The sequence below is a fragment of the Pseudochaenichthys georgianus genome, chromosome 11 (genome assembly GCF_902827115.2).
Source record: "Pseudochaenichthys georgianus chromosome 11, fPseGeo1.2, whole genome shotgun sequence".
In the NCBI taxonomy this organism is placed as follows: domain Eukaryota; kingdom Metazoa; phylum Chordata; class Actinopteri; order Perciformes; family Channichthyidae; genus Pseudochaenichthys; species Pseudochaenichthys georgianus.
In genome coordinates, this window is record NC_047513.1 from 8,452,959 (window position 1) to 8,474,772 (window position 21,814).

General features: G+C 46.9%; 1 protein-coding gene across 1 annotated transcript in view; it reads right to left on the bottom strand.

The window, feature by feature from the left end:
* The window catches only part of atp1a3a (ATPase Na+/K+ transporting subunit alpha 3a), a 39,827-nt gene that overhangs the window by 3,564 nt on the left and 14,449 nt on the right, over positions 1 to 21,814 (bottom strand). Inside the window, exons 8-20 of the mRNA XM_034094248.2 lie at positions 21,363 to 21,480; positions 20,241 to 20,329; positions 19,727 to 19,906; positions 15,125 to 15,323; positions 13,790 to 14,034; positions 13,494 to 13,686; positions 13,213 to 13,388; positions 12,788 to 12,924; positions 12,463 to 12,613; positions 11,533 to 11,701; positions 4,472 to 4,626; positions 1,247 to 1,370; positions 147 to 292 (exon numbers count right to left, since the gene is read on the bottom strand). Of these exons, the coding sequence (XP_033950139.1) occupies positions 147 to 292; positions 1,247 to 1,370; positions 4,472 to 4,626; positions 11,533 to 11,701; positions 12,463 to 12,613; positions 12,788 to 12,924; positions 13,213 to 13,388; positions 13,494 to 13,686; positions 13,790 to 14,034; positions 15,125 to 15,323; positions 19,727 to 19,906; positions 20,241 to 20,329; positions 21,363 to 21,480 (2,082 nt within the window). The remainder of the gene's footprint in view (positions 1 to 146; positions 293 to 1,246; positions 1,371 to 4,471; positions 4,627 to 11,532; positions 11,702 to 12,462; positions 12,614 to 12,787; positions 12,925 to 13,212; positions 13,389 to 13,493; positions 13,687 to 13,789; positions 14,035 to 15,124; positions 15,324 to 19,726; positions 19,907 to 20,240; positions 20,330 to 21,362; positions 21,481 to 21,814) is intronic.

A 21,814-nucleotide genomic window follows, 5' to 3' on the forward strand; every position in this document is an offset into this window, starting at 1 on the left:
GATAAGAAATGGTCGTCGGCAGTCACAACACGCTGAAGTTGTTGTTGCTTTTTTACTTGTATTAATGCTTTCTTTTATTCCGTCAGGTCACTCACACAGAGCCCCTGAAGCAGCAGAACACTGATCCCGTGTCAGATCACTCTTACCCATTGCTGCCCGTAGCTGTCCTCCAGGTCGTTGTTGGAGCGATCGTCCCAGTTGAGCCGGATGCCGACAAGATCATACGGCCGGAAACCATTTTCTGCCAAGACGACAAAATATGCGAAGAAGCCGCCAAGAGCTTGGATCATACCTGCAGAAACAGAGTTTGTAGTTTTAACCCCCTTTAAATCATGGAAACTGATGACGAGACTGCATCACCTGACTGAGGGCAAGGTTGGCTGCTCTTTGATCTCAACATACCTCAGTAACACCTCTATGCCTGGACCAATTCCTCTGAAAAGACCCAATGCTTTGTGGTACAGTTGAGTATATCCAGTATATCCATTGCTAATGTAGAATACATGAGTTCATTTCTCTCGTACACAAAATCCACATACTATTCGTTAAGTTGAAATGCACAACTTACTCATTTGGTTATAGTACTACGTAGTGAGTAGTGTTTACAATCCCTTACAAAGCACTGCATATTAGGGTCAGATGATATACTTTTTAAAACAACTGCAAGACTGTTAATACAATTCATTGGATTCAAATGTGCGTAACAGGTCATCATTAACCTACAGCAAAAATACTTTTGATGGTTCCTGCAGTTGGATTATGTCGGTGTCAACATGCGTTCAGAAAGACAATATCTTTGTGTTATTGCACGGCTTAGTTCTGATTGGACAATTTGGACATTCAAGAGGTTATGCATATGAATAACACACCACTGCTAAGCATACCATCAATGCTGCTAAGGAGGATCAAGGGACAGAAGGAAAGGGACACGGTGTGGGCTCTGCATTGTTTAAGGACTTGTTAGAGGGAAAGAAACTGTGAACAGACCTGGAGTTACAGAAAACCTCCATCAGTGCTGCCGTTCATCTCAAGATGAGTTTTATTTTCTTAGCGGAAGCAGTATGATCATTTTCAAGTCAATTACTCAGTCATTGTCATTTAAATTTATATTGGGAGTCCAGTCGTTAGTTTGTTTAGTGTCGCGTCGGCGTCCATGATCAGCTTAGGGTGTTCTTTTTTTCAATAATGACCGCCTCACAGCACATTATACCTTGCTTATCATTTCATGAGAACACATGGCACCTACCGATCTGTCCGTAGGCGATGCTGATGAGTCTCTCGTTGACCAGTTTGTCCCTCAGTGGGTTTCTGGGCTGGCGCTTCATGATGTCACTCTCTGCTGCTTCATAGGCCAGAGAGATGGCTGGTACCTGACGGAGGAGACATTCATCTTTTAGTGCTTTTATATCAGAAGTGGATGGTTTACACTGAATGCATTCACTTTGTGATGCTTTTTCCCCCTTTACATTCTTAACTTTCCAATCATGACAAACTGCTCTGGTAACACACTGCCACCTAGTGCCCGTCTCGTTTAATACGCTTTAGACGCAACCTTGAACTCAATATCAGGGCTGTGTTTAATTCATTGAGATGCTCGACGGTCTCCAGATGGATGTTTACGGCCCGTCCACACAGCGGCGTGTGTTGACGCTTGCCGGCGGGCATGTCTGAAACTCGACCAACAACCAATCACATGAATCTCCCACCCCTGACACACAAGCAGCGGTTTGATTGGCTAGAGCTTGTACTGGCATATGATTCGATTGGCTGACGCTTCTGCCGAGGCTTACAAAGTTGAACATTGCTCAACTTTTGCAGCGAGCCACACCAGCAAAGCTCCGCGTCGCTTCCCACAATGCAGTTCGGCAAAAAGTGACAGGTAATACATAGTGTGGAGTGCATGCAGATGAAAATAGTTGCATTGTGTGCTACTGCTACAGAACAAAGAAAATGATTTTCTTTGCTGAGCACCATCTGACAAATTTGTCATTTCAGAATTTGCCCGGATGTTACTATTTATTCTTCTGTTTTTTCATGAACCCAACCTTCCAAAATTCCCTTAACTCTTGGAAATTAATTTCTAAATTAAGGTTCAGTATCACCTGCCTTACTTCAATGAAATCACGTTTTCAGTGAAGGCTTCTCAATTCTCTAATTTCCCCTCCTCGACTCCTCGGTCCTCCGGTAGTAACCCGGGAATGGATTTCAGCGCGCCATGTTGACCAATCTCATTTCTCTAAATGCACATCGAGGGCCGAGGATCGAGGAGGCTCTCTGGAGGAGCTATAATCGAGGATACACTGATGGGTCCTCCACGGATGTATTTCCGGCAACAGTGATGTTTCAAAGAGTCGTGACGCACGGCAGGACTTATTTATTTTATTAACTGCTCTCATCGTGATGCGATGTTTACAGTGGTTTCTCAGTTGGTTTGGTGTCCTATGCTTACTTTTAATACTTAATTAATACGTCATTTCAATTCCCCATTTCAGCGACCAGAGAGAGGGGGGGATATATCCAGTGTCTGATTGTGTTACGTTATTATGAGAGTGCTCTCATACTTGTTTGATTCTGAAATTGTATATATTTATATAAATATGTGTGTGTGTCCGCATCTGTAGCCTGTTATTGTCTCATTATACCGCACTGTGAATGAATCAAAGTAAATATATAAGTGGTCATGATCACATCTGTCCATCAGACAGAGGGCTGCTGTGCCTCCTGTCATCATTAATGGACGTCTCTTTAAAATGACCGCTCAGAGGAGAGGAGTTCTCATTTCTCTAACGGCCCGTCCACACTACAGCGTCGACAGCGTCGACAACTCCAATCTGCTCATTCACTTTGAATGGGGTGACGCCACAGCCACCCCTCATACATGGGCTGCAGTCGAATAGTCCAAAGATCAGCTCCTAAGTTCTAACCCTATCGTCTATTCCTTGACCTCTGAGTGAAACGTCACGGGGTTAAGGGATAGTGGATAGGAGAATTCAAAAGGACTTAGGAGAAGAGACTGCGGTACTTTAGAGAATCCGAATGCACTTTCACTATCCGACGTGTTTATGATGCGCCAGCGGACGTCATTTTGTGTGTCTGCTGCTGTGGGGAAACTATGGAAACCACAGTTTTCTATACAGCGGACTACAACATGGATGTATAATAAGAACGAGGGACTACTGTGAACTCATCTGGAGACTCTGCACCGTGCTCTGATGCTGCTGCTTTGCTTTATGAACGTGGACAACAGAGAAACATTTTCTTCAGGACCAAAGTTGGAATTGAAATAAAAAAGGAAAGTGAAACTTATGCTCGTCACCCTCTCCCTCCGGTCCACATTAATACAAATGATCCCAATACGTATTGTATGAACTAAATATCTTAAAATCAATACAGATGTATTTATTATAAACGTTAGTCCTTAACATCTATCACTGTGTATATCACCATTCAAACATCTTTTAAAAGTTGAACAACCCCCACACAGCTCAGTAAAGACTGTGAAATGTTGACTTTATTTGATCATTTCAGTAAAAACTAACGTTTATATTTCTCTTTTTGATTATAATACTGATGAACGTTCAAAACAAAGCACTTTGGCAACTTACCACCTATGTTTTAAAATGCTTAATAAGCACCGTAACTTTCATGATATAATTTCTCGGTCATAATCGGTTGTTTCCGTGAACGGCCGACTGTTGAGTGGCGGCAAATGCTGCGACTGCAAGGCATTGTGGGGCAGAATTTTCGCTTCTCCTGTCGGTTAGGGAGGTCCAGTGGTTCCTAAGCTAAAGGAGGTTATAAAGGAAGTTTGAAACCTCCTTTCCTATCATTCTCATCATTCTAGAGAATTCGAACGGCACTTATCATGGCTGCCACTGAGGGACTTCCGGGTCATTTCACTCCTTTAGGAAGGTTCCTAAGCTAAATGGACTATTCGACTTCAGCCGAGTTCTCATTTCTCTAACCGCCTGCTGCTTCCCCTCCTCTCTCCTCGGTTCCCCTCCTCAGTCCTCCGCTCACATCTCCTGTGGGCGGGACTAAGTCTTGAGGATAGGAGTCGAGGAGGGGAGTTAGAGAAATGAGAAGCCTTCAGTGTCTTGTTCTATGCAGATTCTGAATATTACCAGATTTCATTCTTCTATTTTATATTGTGTTAATTTTGTGGAAACATTTTGAACTTTCTTGTTGCCCTGAGGATGATAACCAGGCATTACTGTATATACTGGCCAGCTGAGAACCTGTATGACATGTTCACATGTCTGTGTACAGCTGAGCACCGTGAACCAGTAACTCAGGCATAGAAGAGATGAAAGGCATGAAAGAGAGCTGAGTTTATGGGGCCACATGTGGCTGGAAGGTGGCTTCTGCATGTGTAATGCCTGACTGGACATAAGCACATTATGCTACAGTGTTTATGTGTATGTTTACAGTGTGCGCAGTCCAGTTATATTTGTATGTCCGTGTCTCTTACCATGTCAGTACCCAGGTCAATGCAGAGGATGGTGATGGTGCCCAGAGGCAGGGGGATGTTGACCAAGATGAAGAAGAGGAAGGGGGTGATCTCTGGGATGTTGCTGGTCAGAGTGTACGCGATGGACTTCTTCAGGTTGTCAAAGATCAGACGACCTGTTAGGAAGAAGATGGTGAAAACAGGTGCATCCCAGAAATAATAAACGCGAGGGACACCTCAGTGCCTCATTAACATTGCATTCATTAACATTGCTTTGCAGTAGAAAGCTAGTAATTAATGCTCCAAACTCATGTCTTTTTGTAATTCCATCATATCTATTGTTTCATTTTTTCATTGCACCACTACCTTTAAATATTATGACATATTGTTATCATGGTGAAAACAAGACTACAATAGACTCAACAACAAGAACATGTTAAGATACTAAATCTTTTCATGCCAACAGTATTTCAAATGTATTGTGTATGCATACATTAACTGAAAATGTACTGTCTGTTACTCAATGTAGTATTTCACACAAGTATGTGCAACCTGAATGTAACCTGTAAATCGATAGTTACGGCTGTAACTACGGTTCTATGAGTCCCGGATGACCGCCAGAGGCGGTGCTTTAGCACTGGATATGTCCATCGCGCGCATGCGCAGCTCGAGTACCAATAACAACAAAGTCACCTGTGACCCACGTGACACCGGCTACATCAGCCGGTGTCGACAGAGGATCTGTTCCCAGAATCTTCTCGCGAGCACACAAGAATTCTGAGTGACAGGAAACTCTGGCGGTCATCCGGGACTCATAGAACCGTAGTTACAGCCGTAACTATCGTTCTATTTCGTCCCTACTGACCGCCAGAGGCGGTGCTTTAGCACTGGATGACCTATACCAACCATGTCATGAAGAATCCAAGCACTTACTCACCTAGTTGGAAGCAGCGGAGCTTGGCCACAAGACCACCCCCAGGGGGTGAGGAGTGGCGACATTGACCCGGTAGAACCTGGAGAATGTGCCAGAAGACGCCCATGACGCCGCGGCGCAGATGGTCTCCAGGGGCACCCCTCTTAGGGCAGCCCACGATGTTGAGACGCCTCTTGTAGAGTGGCATCTGGCCCCTGATGGCGGGGGGCGGCCACTGGCCCCATAGGCACATGTGATGGTATCCACCACCCAGTGGGACAGCCGCTGCTTCGAGAGAGCACGCCCCTTCCTAGTGCCGCCATGGCAAACGAAGAGCTGCTCTGACTGTCGTATACAGGCCGTAGCATCAATATACGCCCTCAGGGCACGCACAGGGCACAGCAACTCAGGTGTGCCGTTCTCCTGTGGAATGTTAAAGCGTGCCAGCTGGATAGGCCGATTGGAGTGGGCTAGTGGAAGCACCTTGGGCAAGAACGCCACATTCGGCCAGAGGGTGACACCCGAGCCATCGGAGTTCCACCTCAGGCATGTACTGCTTACGGAGAGGGCATGAAGCTCTCCGACTCGCTTCCCTGAGGTTATGGCAAGCAGAAATGCTGCCTTCAGGGACAGCCATTTAAGCCCGACCTGGGCCAAGGGTTCGAAGGGAGGAGATGATAGTGCATCCAACACTAGGGGCAGGTCCCAAGCCGGGGCCCTTGGGGTGCTAGGGGGGCGCTGCCGTAGAGCCCCTCTTAGAAAGAGGGACACCAACCTGTGGCGCCCCACTGTGGCGCCATCGACTCCGACATGTCGGGCAGAGATAGCAGCCATATACACCTTCAAAGTGGAGTGAGAACGTCCACTATCCAGAAGGGACTGCAGAAACTCTAAAATGGTGGCCACGGAGCAATGTCCCGGATTCTCCGCCTTACTCACACACCAGTGGGAGAAGAGCCTCCATTTGCACTCATACTGTGCCCGAGTGGATGGAGCTCTGGCATTCAGGATAGTTTCCCTGACAGATGCCGTGACACCGCTCAACAGTGGGTTGGGCCCTGCAGAGGCCAAACCCAGAGCTGAAGGCGGCGAGGGTCGGGATGCCAGATCCGACCCTTGAGCTGTGACAGAAGGTCCTTCCTGTCGGGGAGACGCCACGGTGGGCTGCCGCAGAGACTGCGTAGCAGTGGGAACCAGACTCTCCCCGGCCAGCGGGGGGCGACTAGAAGGAGCCTGTGCCCCTGGGTAAGGACCCTCTGAAGCGTCTGAAGTATCAGAGGCAACGGCGGGAAGGCATACAGGAGAGTGTCCGGCCAGTCGTGCGCCAGGGCATCCTGACCCAATGGGCTGGTCACCTCCGACCAGGAGAACCAGAGGGGGCAGTGCCTCGACTCTTCCGAGGCAAAGAGGTCCACCTCGACCCTGCCGAAGAGGCTCCAAATTATCTCCACCACCTCCGGGTGAAGCCTCCACTCCCCCGGTGGAGGCTTGCGCCGTGAGAGGAAATCTGCGACCTGATTCCGGTCCCCTGGCAGAAAAACTGCCCGCAGACTGGTGAGGCGGGGGAGCGCCCAAGGCAAGAGGCTCTGCGAAACGCGGAGCAGCTGTGCGGACCTGGCGCCCCCGTGGTGATTGATTTGGGCAACTGCGGACATGTTGCCCGAACGAACGAGCACATGCCTGCCCGCCAGTTGGGGTAAAAAGTGCATGAGTGCGAGCAACACCGCTCGAAGCTCCAGCACATTGATATGGCGTGCACCTTCCTGGGCAGACCACTGACCCTGCACGGTCCTGCCCTGCCACACCGCACCCCACCCCGAGAGACACGCATCCACAGTGACAGTCTCCCGGCGGGATGGGATGGTGCCCATGGGCACACCCCTCAGGAGATAGGCCCTGTCCCTCCAGCGGGACAAAGAGTGGAGGCACCGCTGAGACACCCTGACCCTCTTGTGCCTGTGCCGCTTGGCGTCCAAGTGACGGCTGTTCAGCCACCTCTGCATGGGGCGCAGTGACAACAGGCCCAAGGGCACGACGGCTGAGGCAGCTGTCAGTCAGCCTAAGAGCCGGAGGAACTGTATGTAAGGCACCCTCTTGCCTAGTCTGAAGATGCGAAGATGGTGGGAAATGTCGTCCACACGACGAGGTGTCAAGTAGGCCCTCATGGTGACCGAATCTAGGACCATCCCCAGATAAGTGACCTGCTGGGAAGGGTCCAGGCAACTCTTCCCGGTGTTCACTGTCAGGCCCAACCGGGCAACGTGGGATGAGAGGCGCGCCGTATCCTGGGCCCCTTGGGCCCGGGACGGCGCGCAAACCAGCCAGTCGTCCAGGTATGGCAGGACCTTCATGCCCTGTGCCTGCAGGGGAGCGAGCGCTGCCGCAACAACCCTGGTGAACACCCTTGGGGAGAGGGAGAGACCAAAGGGAAGCACCCGAAACTGATAATGTCGACCCTGAAAGGCGAACCTCAAGAACTTCCGGTGATGGGATGCAATTGGCACGTGGAAGTAGGCGTCCCTCAAGTCCACGGTTGTGAACCACTCCCCCTGTGTGACAACACAAAGGGTGTCTGCTGTGGTTAGCATATGGAAGGGTAGTACCCTCAGGAATCTGTTGATTCCTCTGAGGTCCAGAACTGGACGGAATCCGCCAACTTTCTTGCTCACAAGAAAGTACGCCGAGTAGAACCCCCCGCCCTGACGCAGGGGGTCCACTGGCTCGATTGCGCCTTTGGCCAAGAGGACGGACAACTCTTGGGCTAGCGCTAAGGCCTTCGCCGGGTCCTTGACAACTGTCATTCTGACCCGGCCGAAGGCTAGGGGCCGGCGTCGGAACTGCAACTCGTAGCCCTGGGTTAGTGTGGAAACCACCCAGGGGTCGGAAATACAGGCAGCCCAGTAGCTGAGCTGCTGCTGGGAAAAACAGCCGACGACCGGCCCCGGGACTTCAGGGCCTAGCCCCCCGGCCCCTGGAGCCCCTCGGGGGGCGCCGGTAAGGCTCTGAAGCGCGAGGCCGCCTGGAAGCCAGGCGACCTGGGGCACGAAAGTCATTGGCCGGTTGAGTGGGCCGCTGGGAACTCTGCCGACCACCCCAGTAAGCCGGTGGCTGAGCGCGGCTGCTAGAGCGGCCCCTGGGCCTGCCGGGAGCGGCCGTGGGACTGCGAAGACCCGAGAGCTGCTGCCTGGTCTGCCTCGCTTGAGCAGCGCGCTCCAGTGTCTCCAGGGCAGCTGACCCAAACAGCTCCCCTGGCTCGACTGGCACGCTACGTAGGACTCTCCTACATGTCTCCGTTAGTGGTGACTGGGCCAGCCAAACCTGGCGACGAGTCTGTACCAGAAAAGACATAACTCGTCCCAATTCCCTAGTCATTAGGGCAAAGGCCTGCAGTGATGCATCGCTGAGGCCCAGCAAAGAAGGCTCGGCCGGAGCCTGCTGCAGCGAGGCGGAGACGGCCAGCATTAGATGGGAGAGGGAGTTCCCGATACGACCCATGCGTGCCGCTGCGTCGTAGGCCCTACAGAGCAGCCCATCCGTGACCCTGCACTGAGGCTGAGGGCACCTGACCTCAGGCCTTAAAGCCTCGTCAGGAGCCAGAATCAGGGAGGCGATGGCAGGCTCAATGGGTGGCATGCCACCCAGCCCCACCCTCGCCGGGTCCTGCATGGCAGCCAAGGTCCGGGCATCGGAACCAGTGCGGCTAAAGGCCCTGGTGTGCCTCCAGCATGCCTGGAGCTCCCTCAGGTACTCCTCTGAAGGAGGAACGGTGAGGGGGACACGGGCTGGGTTACGCCTGAAGAAGGCACTAGCCGGAGCCAAGTTGGCCTGCGGAACCGGAATCTGCAGGTGCGCCAAGGCTGTACGAATGATGGCCGCCATGGAGCCGTCCTCCCCGTCCTGCAGAGACCCCTGAGCAGAGGAGAGGGAAAACTCCTCGAGCGGGACCTCGTCCTCCGTCTCTTCATTGAAGAGGTTAGCCGAAGCCGCTAGCGACAAGGCATCCTCATACAGAGGTGCGGCAACCGAAGGAGGGGCGGCAACCGAAGGAGGGGCAGCAACCGAAGGAGGGGCAGGCGGCCCGCTAGCAGCCCCTATACCGGGCCCCGGCTGAAGGGCCACGAGGAGCGACTTCATCGTGTCCATGTCGGTAGCTAGCTGATCCACTTTAGAGGACAGCCTGTTCCTAGTCCTCTTATTGGGGGGTGCACCCATGGCCATCGCTCCCTCAAGTCGCCAGGGACGGTCGAACTGATCTGGGGGAGGATGTGACCAAGAGAGGTGTCCGTTGGCTGCCGCCAGACGTTCCACCTCAGTGATTCTAGCCACTCTGAGTGCCCGGGGCATGCAGCTACAGTTCATGCAGGCCCCTACTGTGAGAGCTTCCCTTAGATGCTCGAGGCCGAGGCAAGAGGGGCAACGGTCGTGGCCGTCCTCGGGCTCGAGAGAAGCCATACAGGCACTACATGAATGAGCCATTCTGTAGGTAGCCAGATGCAGAGAAGCCGGGAGCGGGTGCGGGAACACAGCCTTCACCAGCTACCTGCCCTTCACTGGCTGAGCTCGAGGCGAGTGCCAGATGCAGCGTAACCGGGAGCGGGTGCGGGAACGCAGCCTTCACCAGCTACCTGCTTAAACCAAAACACAAGGCAGTTAGCGTCTACCAGGAGCGGGGGCGAGAACACTGCCTTCACTGGTTAATTTACAGACGAATGCCTGATGCAGCGTAACCGGGAGCGGGTGCGGGAACACAGCCTTCACCAGCTACCTGCTAAACAGAAAACACAAGGCAGTTTAGCGTCTACCAGGAGCGGGGGCGAGAACACTGCCTTCACTGGTTAATTTACAGACGAATGCCAGACGCAGCGTAACCGGGAGCGGGTGCGGGAACACAGCCTTCACCAGCTACCTGCTTAACGGAAAAAACCAGGCCGTTTAGCGCCTACCAGGAGCGGGGGCGCAAACACTGCCTTCACTGGTTAAACTGAAGACGAACGCCAGATGCAGCGTAACCGGGAGCGGGTGTGGGAACACAGACTTCACCAGCTACTTGTTTAACAGGATAAACACGGCAACTTTAGCGTTAAATCAAAGGCGAATGCCAGCTGTAGCTAAAGAAAAAAGAACGGCACGGGAAACTCCGGTGCTCAACCCGGCGTCAGCCGAGTGGCTGCAGCTGCTACTGCTAACTAGCCAGTACAGCTCAATGCCAATGAAGTTTAGCTCAATGCTAATGAAGTTTAGCTCAATGCTAATGAAGTTTAGCTCAATGCTAATGAGGTTTAGCTCAATGCTAATGAAGTTTGGCCCAGCGCCGCGGCCAAAACAGTACAAAAGCACAGCAATACTCCTGGGAGAGGGAGCGAAAACACCTCCGTCACCAAAAGACTCAGCAAACAGACAGAAATCAGGACAACTAGGCTGGGAGAGGGAGTAGAAACACTGCCGTCGCCAACCAAGCCGACACCAACCTGTCCGAACGAAGTCTCTGCGCAGCCAGCCGCAGCTCCTGGAGGACGGGTAATCCCGCGGCCCCGACTGGATGAGTCGCGAAGCTACACGCAGCCAGCTGTTTGCAGAGAATCCTTAACAAATGTTCCGAACGAACGAACGCTGTAGGCTACAAAAAATGTAGCCAAGGTACTCTCGCGCAGCGAGAAGATGAAAAGGAACAGATCCTCTGTCGACACCGGCTGATGTAGCCGGTGTCACGTGGGTCACAGGTGACTTTGTTGTTATTGGTACTCGAGCTGCGCATGCGCGCGATGGACATATCCAGTGCTAAAGCACTAAAAACATTTTAGCTCAAATTTGGCAATGACACCTGACCATTTTTCATTTAATTAATCGCGGGTCTATAAAATGTCAGAAGGTAATGAAAAATGTCGATCCCAGTTTCTGAATGTTCAAGGGGATTTCTTTAAATGCCTTGCCTAAACATGTTCACTTTAATGATATGAAGCAGAGAAAAGCAGGAAATGTCTATATTTAAGAGGTTACATTTTTTTCCTAACATTTAATAAATAATAAATAGATGGCAACTTATCGTTAAGTCGTTCAAAGAAAGACACAAATCGAATCCTTGCAGTTCTACCTCGATTCTACCATTTGGGTAACTTTCATCATGGCAGTTTTTCTTGCTCCCACTGTCCCTGAACGCATCGTCCCTCACCTTCTTCCACTCCAGTGACGATGGAGGCGAAGTTGTCGTCCAGCAGGATCATGTCGGCTGCCTGTTTGGACACGTCCGAGCCGGAGATTCCCATGGCAACCCCGATGTCAGCCTTCTTCAGGGCAGGGGAGTCGTTCACACCGTCACCTGTCACAGCCACGATGGCACCCTTTCAGAGGTGAAAGAAGTACAGTACTTAGGTCTTATACTTAGGTAAAAGTAGAAGTACCCGAGTGTAGGAGTACTCTGTAAAGTGAAAGTCCTGCAATCAAAATGTTACTCAAGTAAAAGAACAAATGTATTAGCATCAACATATACTTAAAGTACTCATTGTGCAGATTGGCCCATTTTAGTTTAATATATATGATGTGTTTTGATTATAATAAGTAATGCATTGATGTGTTTATCACTACTGGTAAAGGTGCAGCTAATTTGTATTACTTTGTATACTGCAGGGTTTATTGTGAGTTTTACTCCAGGATAACTAAAGTCTGATTTAAGAGTTGATTATATTTCATATCATTATTCAAATCTGCAAGTAACTAAAGATATTAAATAAATATAGTGGAGTAAAAGTACACAATTTCCCTCTGAATTGTAATGGAGTAGAAGTACAACTCAAGTAAAGTACAAGTAACAACATTTTTTAATTAAGTACAGTACTTGAGTAAACTTACTTAGTTACTTTACACCACTGACCCTGACAGAGAAGAGGACACACGATTTAGAGCTTTCCTTCCCATTCAGGATGCACAATTACCATGCTGTCATTCTTTTCATTAAATGCATTTGTTTGCAGGTGCACTTTTACCCCCCTGTGTACATGTATATGAGTGTGTGTGTGTGTGTGTGTGTGTGTGTGTGTGTGTGTGTGTGTGTGTGTGTGTGTGTGTGTGTGTGTGTGTGTGTGTGTACATCAAGTTAATATACCAGTCTCTGGCAGCCTTCTACAATGATGAGTTTCTGCTGTGGGGAGGTTCTGGCAAACACGATCTCTGTGTGGTTCCTCAAAATGTCGTCCATCTGGTCCTGACTGAGGTCTTTCAGATCTGTGCCGTGGATCACACAGGCCTTCGCATCTCTACATGACACAGATAAAGGAAACACTTGTTTAACGACAAGCTACTGACATAACATTGATGCAATGTATGAGCCTACATCGAGCGTTTACTGTATACAAATTATTGTGAATGTCCCATTCCATCCTGTATATGGCTATGCAGGGGAGGCTAATCTTACATTGAGTTTGTCTTACCGTGGGTTGACCTGGCTGACAGGAATGTTGAGGCGTGCTGCAATGTCTTCCACTGTCTCGTTGCCCTCCGAGATGATGCCCACACCCTTAGCAATGGCCTTAGCTGTGATTGGGTGGTCACCAGTCACCATGATAACCTGAAATAAAGCAGGAAGAAGAAGTTAAACTGGCAGGTGATGACAGGGAAGGAGAAATAGACAAAAGTTACAAACAAGTTAAGAGATGAAAAGTAAAATAGAGGGAATGGAATGAGAATAATAATGAAAGAAAGAGGAAATAGGATTGAAAAGAATACTATTGATAACAAATGATACGAAATTGCCTTAAAAATGTGTGTGACAGTCATCCCCAGCCCTCGCACACCGGGGGGTGCTCGGTTCTTCTTTTGTCTGGGCCTTTAAATGCCACACTTGAAATGTACCCACCTTGATGCCAGCCGAGCGGCATTTGCCCACGGCGTCAGGCACGGCTGCACGGGGAGGGTCGATCATGGACATGAGGCCCACGAAGCAAAGGTTGTCCGTCTCGAAGTTGACTTCATCCGTGTCAAAGGCAAAACCTTTTGGATACTTGTCCTCTGGCAGGAACACGTGGCAGAATCCTGAAGTACAAACACATGAATTACAAAAAGGAAGATACCATAGCTCAAATACAGGAGTTGCTGAGTTCTAAATCATGACCTTAGTTAATCTTCTATCATCCTTACCCAATACTCTCTCTCCCAGTCCTCCCAGTTCCTGGTAGGCGTTCTGGAAAGCCTCTTTCATCTCCTCGTCCATGGGCTGCTCCTTGCCCTGCACCATGATGTGGGAGCTGCGGTCGAGTATCCTCTCTGGTGCTCCCTTCATCACCAACAGGTAGCTGTTTTCGTTTCCCTCTTCAGTTTCATGAATTGAGAGCTGATGGGAACAGATTGAGCATCAGAAAAATGTAATGTGTTAACCTGTTCACTCCAACACTTTGTAGGTCTGCATTGTTTGTTAGTTGAAAAAGGGGACAAACCTGGTACTTGTTGGTGGAGTTGAAGGGGATCTCGGCCTCCTTCTTGTTCTTCTCCCTCATGGCCTTGACGGAGCCGCAGGACAGCTCGATACACTTCAGCAGGGCGGACTCGGAGGCGTCGCCGGCTACATCGCGCTTCAGGATGGGAAGAGTGTCCTGGGCAGCCTTGAACACAGCACGGTTGCACAGAGCGGCTATGCGGGCCAAAGACACCCATGTTGCGGAGCTTTTGTCGAAGGAGGAGCCTAGAGAATGAGACAATTATAGACAGCTGCATCTCATTCACATAAGCTTGCTGTTAGTTGTTTTTGTTTTGAAAAAAAGATTCTTCTGTTATTCTACTTTAAGGTTTTAAAATGCAGATACCATTTAATTTGATGATTTCATTGGTGGTAAGAGTGGTAGGGGTTTCTAACCAACATATATTTTTACAAGCCTTTATTGCATGCCAGATTTTTATTTTTGATGCTGGAGTTTCTTAAAGGTCCCATGTCATGCTTTTCCGGTTATCACCCGTCCCCTTGTGTGTTATGAAGGTTTGTATGCATGTAAATGGTGTGCAGAGTCAAAACCCTCAAAGTACACCCTGTAGGGAGTAAAACTCTAACACAAACCTCCCCAAAACGACTCGTTGGAGATACGTCACTGTCCATTTCATTCTTCCGGGTACATCATGATGTCATGTCGTCCCCGGAACGAAATGGACCAATCCGTGGAGCCGTTACGTTACGTCCGCGGAGGCGTTACGTTAAGCCCCCGCTGATTGGTCCAAATTGACCAATCCACGGACTTCCTCACACACACACGCAGCTCAGGCAGCTCAGCTGATTTCTCCTCCCTGAGGCTGATAACAGACAGTTGGGATCGCGGCGAAATTCTCTCTGCAGACCCACAGCGTTTATCAACCTTTTTCTTACTCAATATCAAGCCACACTTATTGTTTTTACTTCGGCTGTGACTTTGTGTGTGCTCAGGGTGAGTTTGGCTGTGTTTCGCTGTGTATCGCTAAACAAGGAAATCACACCTCCACGGAGTTCAGCGTGATTCACAACGTCCCGACCAATCGGAGCACACTGGGCTCACAGGGAGGGGGGGGCAAGAGCTGCAATGAGCCGTTTAGTGGAGAGAGTGAATACTGCTGAATACACATACTATACAGAGATGCTGTATGTGAAACCAATGTGAGTTTGGAAACTTGCACAGTATAAATCTATTCCAGTAGACCTCAACAATGGAATTATGATCAGTGGAAATGGCCATGACATGGGACCTTTAATATTTGTAGGATGTTTTAAGGCATGCTGCGTGAAGACAAGAGGGAGAGGGACATCTCACCAGATTGGTCCTCGGTGGTGTCAGCCTCATGGATGGTGTTGTCGAACCACATGTGGGCCACCGTCATCCTGTTCTGAGTCAGGGTGCCCGTCTTGTCGGAGCAGATGGTAGAGGTGGAGCCCAGAGTCTCCACAGCCTCCAGGTTCTTCACCAGGCAGTTCTTACGAGCCATACGCTTAGCGGTCAGCGTCAGGCACACCTGAGACACGAGGGAGACAAAAGAAAAGAAGGAAACAGAGGAAAGGGAGAGAGGAAATAGCAGCAAGAAGAGAAGGAAGGAATGACAGTAGGAAATAATTTGTGGAGAGAGAAACAAACCAAAGGAGAAAGAGATAATTAGTATCTGTGTTAAACTAACAGCACAGATGAACATCTCCAGGTACCACCCTCTGCTAATAAGCAGCCACATCAGGGCCATACTGTACCTGGAACAAATCCCCACAGCCATGAATTAAACCGCCCCTGAAACCTGAAGATGTTCAGCCTGCTCTTAGCCATGTTCTACAGCAAAATGCACTAAAAACCAAAACATCCTTTACCAAATAATACAAAAACAGCCCAAACAGCGATGCAATAGAAAAACAAGGCTCGAATGAGTGAAGCCGTGATGCAGAGCGGCGGTGCATTATGTCATCATGCCAAGTACGGCAAGACACCGGGGTCAAACAGAACTAGCAAAGCAGAGGAGGCCGAATTCAGTCTATGAAGCTCTCTAGTCATTAGCCTAATATCTTTACATTAGCTAGCCGTTGTGATTGCAGACAGCACCACGACTGGCCTGGAAGAGAGAGAGAGACATACACAGAGGAAGGTGGAGAGAGAGGACACAAACACACAAACACATGTGGAGCTGCTTTCGGAGAAGGAGAGAAGAGAGGAGATGGGAGGAGAGATATAGAGACCGGGACAATACACCACCACCTTCACCACAGAAACAGGTACTGACACGGAGACAATGTTAAAGCACATATAATACAAAGGTACACACAGAGATGCACAGAGACATGACAACACACTGACAAAACCCGAGCACAGCACTGGAAGCAGCAGGGACAGAATCAAACCGCAGACACGACAAAACAACGTCATCCTGAACACACAATCAGACGGGCGTGAAACTTGAACCTGCTCGGGAAAGTGTTAAAGCAAAGCCATTTTCTCATTATATCTACAATAGAGTGAAGCTGTGATTATTTGTTTTTGTAGACTCGTAAGCTAGCAACAGAAGGGCTCCCTTGACAAAAAGCATTGCAATTTATCGATTGGATTTTGGAATTTTGCTGCTGCTAAAAAAAGAGTCCGCTAATGTTAGCATTTAGTTTGTGTTAGAAACCGCCGTTTTAAAGACACATAGAAGCTTAGGACAATAAAGAGTGGGGGATTACTGACAAATGTTATGTCATAGAACAACAGGTCGAAATCACCTAAGCTTCTATTAAAGGAATGGTATGCTCATGACACTCATTTTTTAAAAATTATCATCCGATAAAACAGACCAGTCTCTGCCAGTCTCTCTCTTTTTTTTTTTTTAATCCGATGACATTATCAGTGATTTTACACTGATTATATACCGAAATAACATCAACACTGTGGGCGCCGCCATTTCCCGGACGTGACGACCGTGGTCAATTTGGTTTTATATTGGACGTTGGATATTCGACACATTCGAAAAAATCTATTTAACACTGGCTTCGATGGACGATTTTTTGTCAAACCAACTTCGATGTGTTAATACAAGGCACGCCTATATAACACAAAGCTTTTTTTTTCAAAAAACCCACCTTTTGATTATATACTATTTTTTTTGTGTTAAACAATGCTATAAATCTATTATGCGGCTTGACCTTTTCACCTACCCATGTCAAAACACATCTGATGAACTCAGCTAACTGCCCTACACTTAACACAAAGCTTTTTTTTTTCAAAAAACCCACCTTTTGATTTTATACTATTTTTTTAATGTTAAAAAATGCTATAAATCTATTATGCGGCTTGGCCTTTTCATCTTAACATTTTTTAAGGTGATTAGGCTACATGGAATTCTTTAAATGACTTACAATAGCTAAATATACATCTTCACATAAAACAACCAAAGGTTGACACAGGCAATAGTAATGAAAGTTACTTTTTTAAATTATTATTTAAGCATTTTCAAGGATAGGCCAACAGAAAGGCACCTCAGGACGACAATAATTCGGATATTACTAAATCGCTTCCATATAATATAAGGACTTCAGAAATAGTAGGCAAGAGGATATTTTTAACTGACAGTTGAAAACACTGAATATGTCCTATATTGCAACATGGTCAAAAAGACAAAAACAAATAACTGTTATCAATTTTGATGATGAGGAACATTTTAACAATCAGAGTGTTTGCTTTTTCTCATGCAGAGGGTACTTTTCTTTGTTCATCGGATGTGTTATGACATGTGTAGGTGAAAAGGCCAAGCCGCATAATAGATTTATAGCATTTTTTAACATTAAAAAAATAGTATAAAATCAAAAGGTGGGTTTTTTGAAGAAAAAAAAGCTTTGTGTTAAGTGTAGGGCAGTTAGCTGAGTTCATCAGATGTGTTTTGACATGGGTAGGTGAAAAGGCCAAGCCGCATAATAGATTTATAGGATTTTTTAACAAAAAAAAAATAGTATAAAATCAAAAGGTGGGTTTTTTGAAAAAAAAAGCTTTGTGATATATAGGCGGGCCTTGTATTAACACATCGAAGTTGGTTTGACAAAAAATCGCCCATCGAAGCCAGTGTTAAATAGATTTTTCGAATGTGTCGAATATCCAACGTCCAATATAAAACCAAATTTACCACGGTGACGTGACGTAATCCATGCGTTTGGTTTTCGAAGACACGTTGATCTCCATGTTATTTACTGTAGTTTCTCTCTTCAAATATGCCTCACTGTATCGCGAAATATTGCCATAATTCGGATAGGAACAATCCACGGAATGCTCGGTTCCATCTGTTGCCAAAAGGTAAGCATAAGAAGTACATTCGGAGGCAGTGGCTAGCGAAATGTGGCCGGCCCGAACCGAGAGATTTACAGGCTCATGTATGCAGCGAACATTTCACATTTCCGGACGACTACTCTGAGAGTATGATAAAACATAACATGGGATTTAAAGAACAACCATTACTCAATGGAGATGCAGTACCATCGGTCTTTCTGGTGTCATCACCGACCAGGACACCAGTTCGGCCAGTAGAGAAATCTCCCTCTGCAAGTGTGAAGCGACGGAGGAGCAGAAGTAGTGCTCGGAGTAAGAATAAGGTATGTTATAGCGCATTTCCATTGCAGCGGCTAGCCCCGTTTTAACGTCCAGGCCAGGCCAGTTTTTGGTGGCCTTTCCATATAGCGTAGTACCGGCTAGTGTGTATTTCCCCCCAGTTTTTCCGGCCCCATAAAATCGTGATTCTATGGCCAGGGACAACGAAGCTGAGTATGCTAAACTAGAGAGGGAATCGCTAGCAAGGGTGGTACTACATGCATACATATAGTATCTTATATCATCTTCCCATTATACACACATGCATTTCCAAACATTTGGACTACCTATGTTGCAAATGTATTATCTTTTCAATTTACACACGGCATCTATTGCACGTCTGTCCGTCCTGGGAGAGGGATCCCTCCTCTGTTGCTCTCCCTGAGGTTTCTCCCATGTTCCCTTTAAACTGTGGGTTTTCTTCGGAAGTTTTTCCTTGTACGATGTGAGGGTCTAAGGACAGTGGGTGTTGTATTGTCATACTGATATGTATGGATGAATTCCCCCATCCAATCTCTTCACATTGGTCAAAACTGGTTCCTCTGCTGACGAGTCCGAACTGAAATACTCCACCATATTTCCGTGTGTTGACAAAGTGAACGCATGGATGACGTCACGACCATCACGTGACTACTGAAAATGGCAAACATGGCGGCGGCCAGACGGAATATACAGGTCTTGATAAAAAAGAGCTATAAAATCATTATTTACCGGGGAATATCGCTGATTTCTTCAGGGTATGGTTTAAACATAACGTTTCACTAAATACTGAAGTTTTGATTAATTATCTAATGAGTGGACCATTCCTTTAAAAACACCCCTTATTGCAGGTATCTAAGAAATACACATTAAAAAAACGGTTGACTTTTAGACGAGATCACTTGAAATTGTAAAATGCTAACTCATTTCCAGGTTTTAGGACTCATTCCTGCATCACGTAAACCAAGCATACTTTGGGCCTCGTTTAAATGTGGATGATTGTAAGTAGGGTACTTTTTGGGAAAATAAGTGGTTCAGAACAGAGACATGACATGTCAACAACAATGTTAAAAGCTGTTTTTCCTGATTTGTTGTGTAAATGAAATATAAAAAGTAAATTAAAATACGGTTACAAGTCTGTGCAAAATACTGGGAATGGAGGAAGAAACCAAACACACAAGGACCATGAAGACTTACAGACGCAAGGAAAAATAAGACGCAGTGAAGTAATTACACAACTGGACATCAACCTTGTAAACATACCTAATAATTCCTGTGCCTCAGAAACACAATAACTATTAACAGACTATGTTTTCCCTACCTAACCATCAAACTCTTTCTACTCACAGTGACGGTGGCCAGCAGTCCCTCGGGAACATTAGCAACAATGATTCCGATGAGGAAGATGACGGCCTCCAGCCAGGAGTAACCCAGGGCGATTGACAGGATGAAGAACGACACGCCGAGGAAGACGGCCACGCCTGTGATGATTTGGATGAAGTGTTCGATCTCCTTAGCAATGGGTGTCTAAAGAGCAGGAGAAGAAGAAGGTGTTTGGACTGATTGAAGAAGATGATTGACTTTCACTGGAATGCTCGAAGCTCTTCTCTTATTATTTAATAACCTTTTTAATGTTAATTTCAACATAAACTTTTTTTTTTTTTGATAAAAACTAAGGAGAATTGACAGGGGACAAAGACTAAATAAAGAGAAAGTGACAAAACAGATACTAGTTTTAATAAACTATGACAAATATTGACGCATTCCCTAACTGTTATGGTAACAAAAAGCCAGTTTTGAAAAAAAGAAACCTCCATTTATTTTGTGGCTTATGAAAGACATAACATAATGAATATGGTACCTTGCCAGTCTCCAGGCCTGAGGTGAGGGTGGCGATGCGGCCCATCACTGTACGATCTCCAGTGCAGACAGCGATGCCGCGCGCTGTTCCTGAAGAGACACAGGAGAGGGAGTAGTTTATATTATTAACGTCTTTACTCACGGCAAGATGAAGAAAGAGCAAAACAGAAACAGACATGTCAGAATGAAAATGTGTAGACTGAGTATAGACAACGGCCTGAACGGACTGGGTGGTCCTGGACCAAATGCAATGTACTAATATGTCCACAGGAGCGCACTATACATCATCTTTTCCTATTCTTCCACTGGAGCTCAGTGAGAGTCACAGGGCCTCCCAGTAATACGATGGGGCGGAACAGGTATGAGGTTAAATGGGGTCACAGACCAGTGATGTCACTAAGCCCTCATCCTTCAGCACACCTAACACTTTGACTGTGATCTACAGTGAATGCTATTGTGTTGCCTTTTGGTTAGTAAGAAAAAACAAACATACACATGAAGCCAACTGTGCATATAGAAACTGTTAGAAGACAGGAGAGTGGCTTACGCTAACAGTGTTTGATTTGTACCGTCTTTGCGGAATATACGATGGTAATTTAGATTTTGGAAAGAAGTGGGGATGCACCGATGTCACATTTTTCAGCGGGTGCCGATGTTTATAGAAAAGATTTTGGCGATGGCAATTTTTGATTGTATTTTGTTGTGGATATTTATTCCACTTTTGTGCCAGGAAAATAAAAACAAAATGTTTTATTAAAAAAATTAACCGTTTTTCCAGGCCTTCATAATCTACTATCTTTGAATGATACAATTATTTTTAACAACATCTCTCTACTTTGCTGTACTATAAACTACTAATTGAAGAGATTTTAAGTTCCAACAGACAGTGGTTGCTTTTGATTCTTGTTTTCCATCATAATCCGTTATTACCTCTCATTTTTTATACAAATAAATATATATTTATAGCATTCAATTGTTTAGTTTATGCATTTATTTATGCATTTATAAAAGCATGTTCAATTAAGATGAACACAGGTTGTGAGCTCACTTCATGTCAACATGAAAACGTATAAACTGTATAGCTACAGTCAACACATGTTCATAGAAGTGATCGTGGCCTTACCTTCGACACAGTTGGTGGAGAAGAAGGCGATGTTACGGGTTTCCAGGGGGTTATCATGGGTGCCGTCAGGGGACCGCGTCTGAGGCTCGGATTCACCGGTCAGGGATGAGTTGTCCACCTGGAAGTGTGAGAACCAAAGAAGCAAAGAGGAGAGAAAAAGGGAGTGGATAACTGGTGCATTCCGCATAACATTGTTTGCACCTTCCGCTATATTTGTATAACCACAGTTATTTGTAGGGTGATGATGTAGTTACATATGCCAGACATTCAATACTTTGTCCTCCTAAAACCAAGCCCTTATTTGAATGAAGACGGTTTGTTTTCAGTAAATATCCTTCTCTGGATATGGCCGTTTCCAATCTAAAATCTGACTTTATCACGCTGCAGCATGCACTTCTTGATTCCAAACTGCTTTTGAACAGTAAGAAAACCAAAGCAATGCTTTTTGCTCC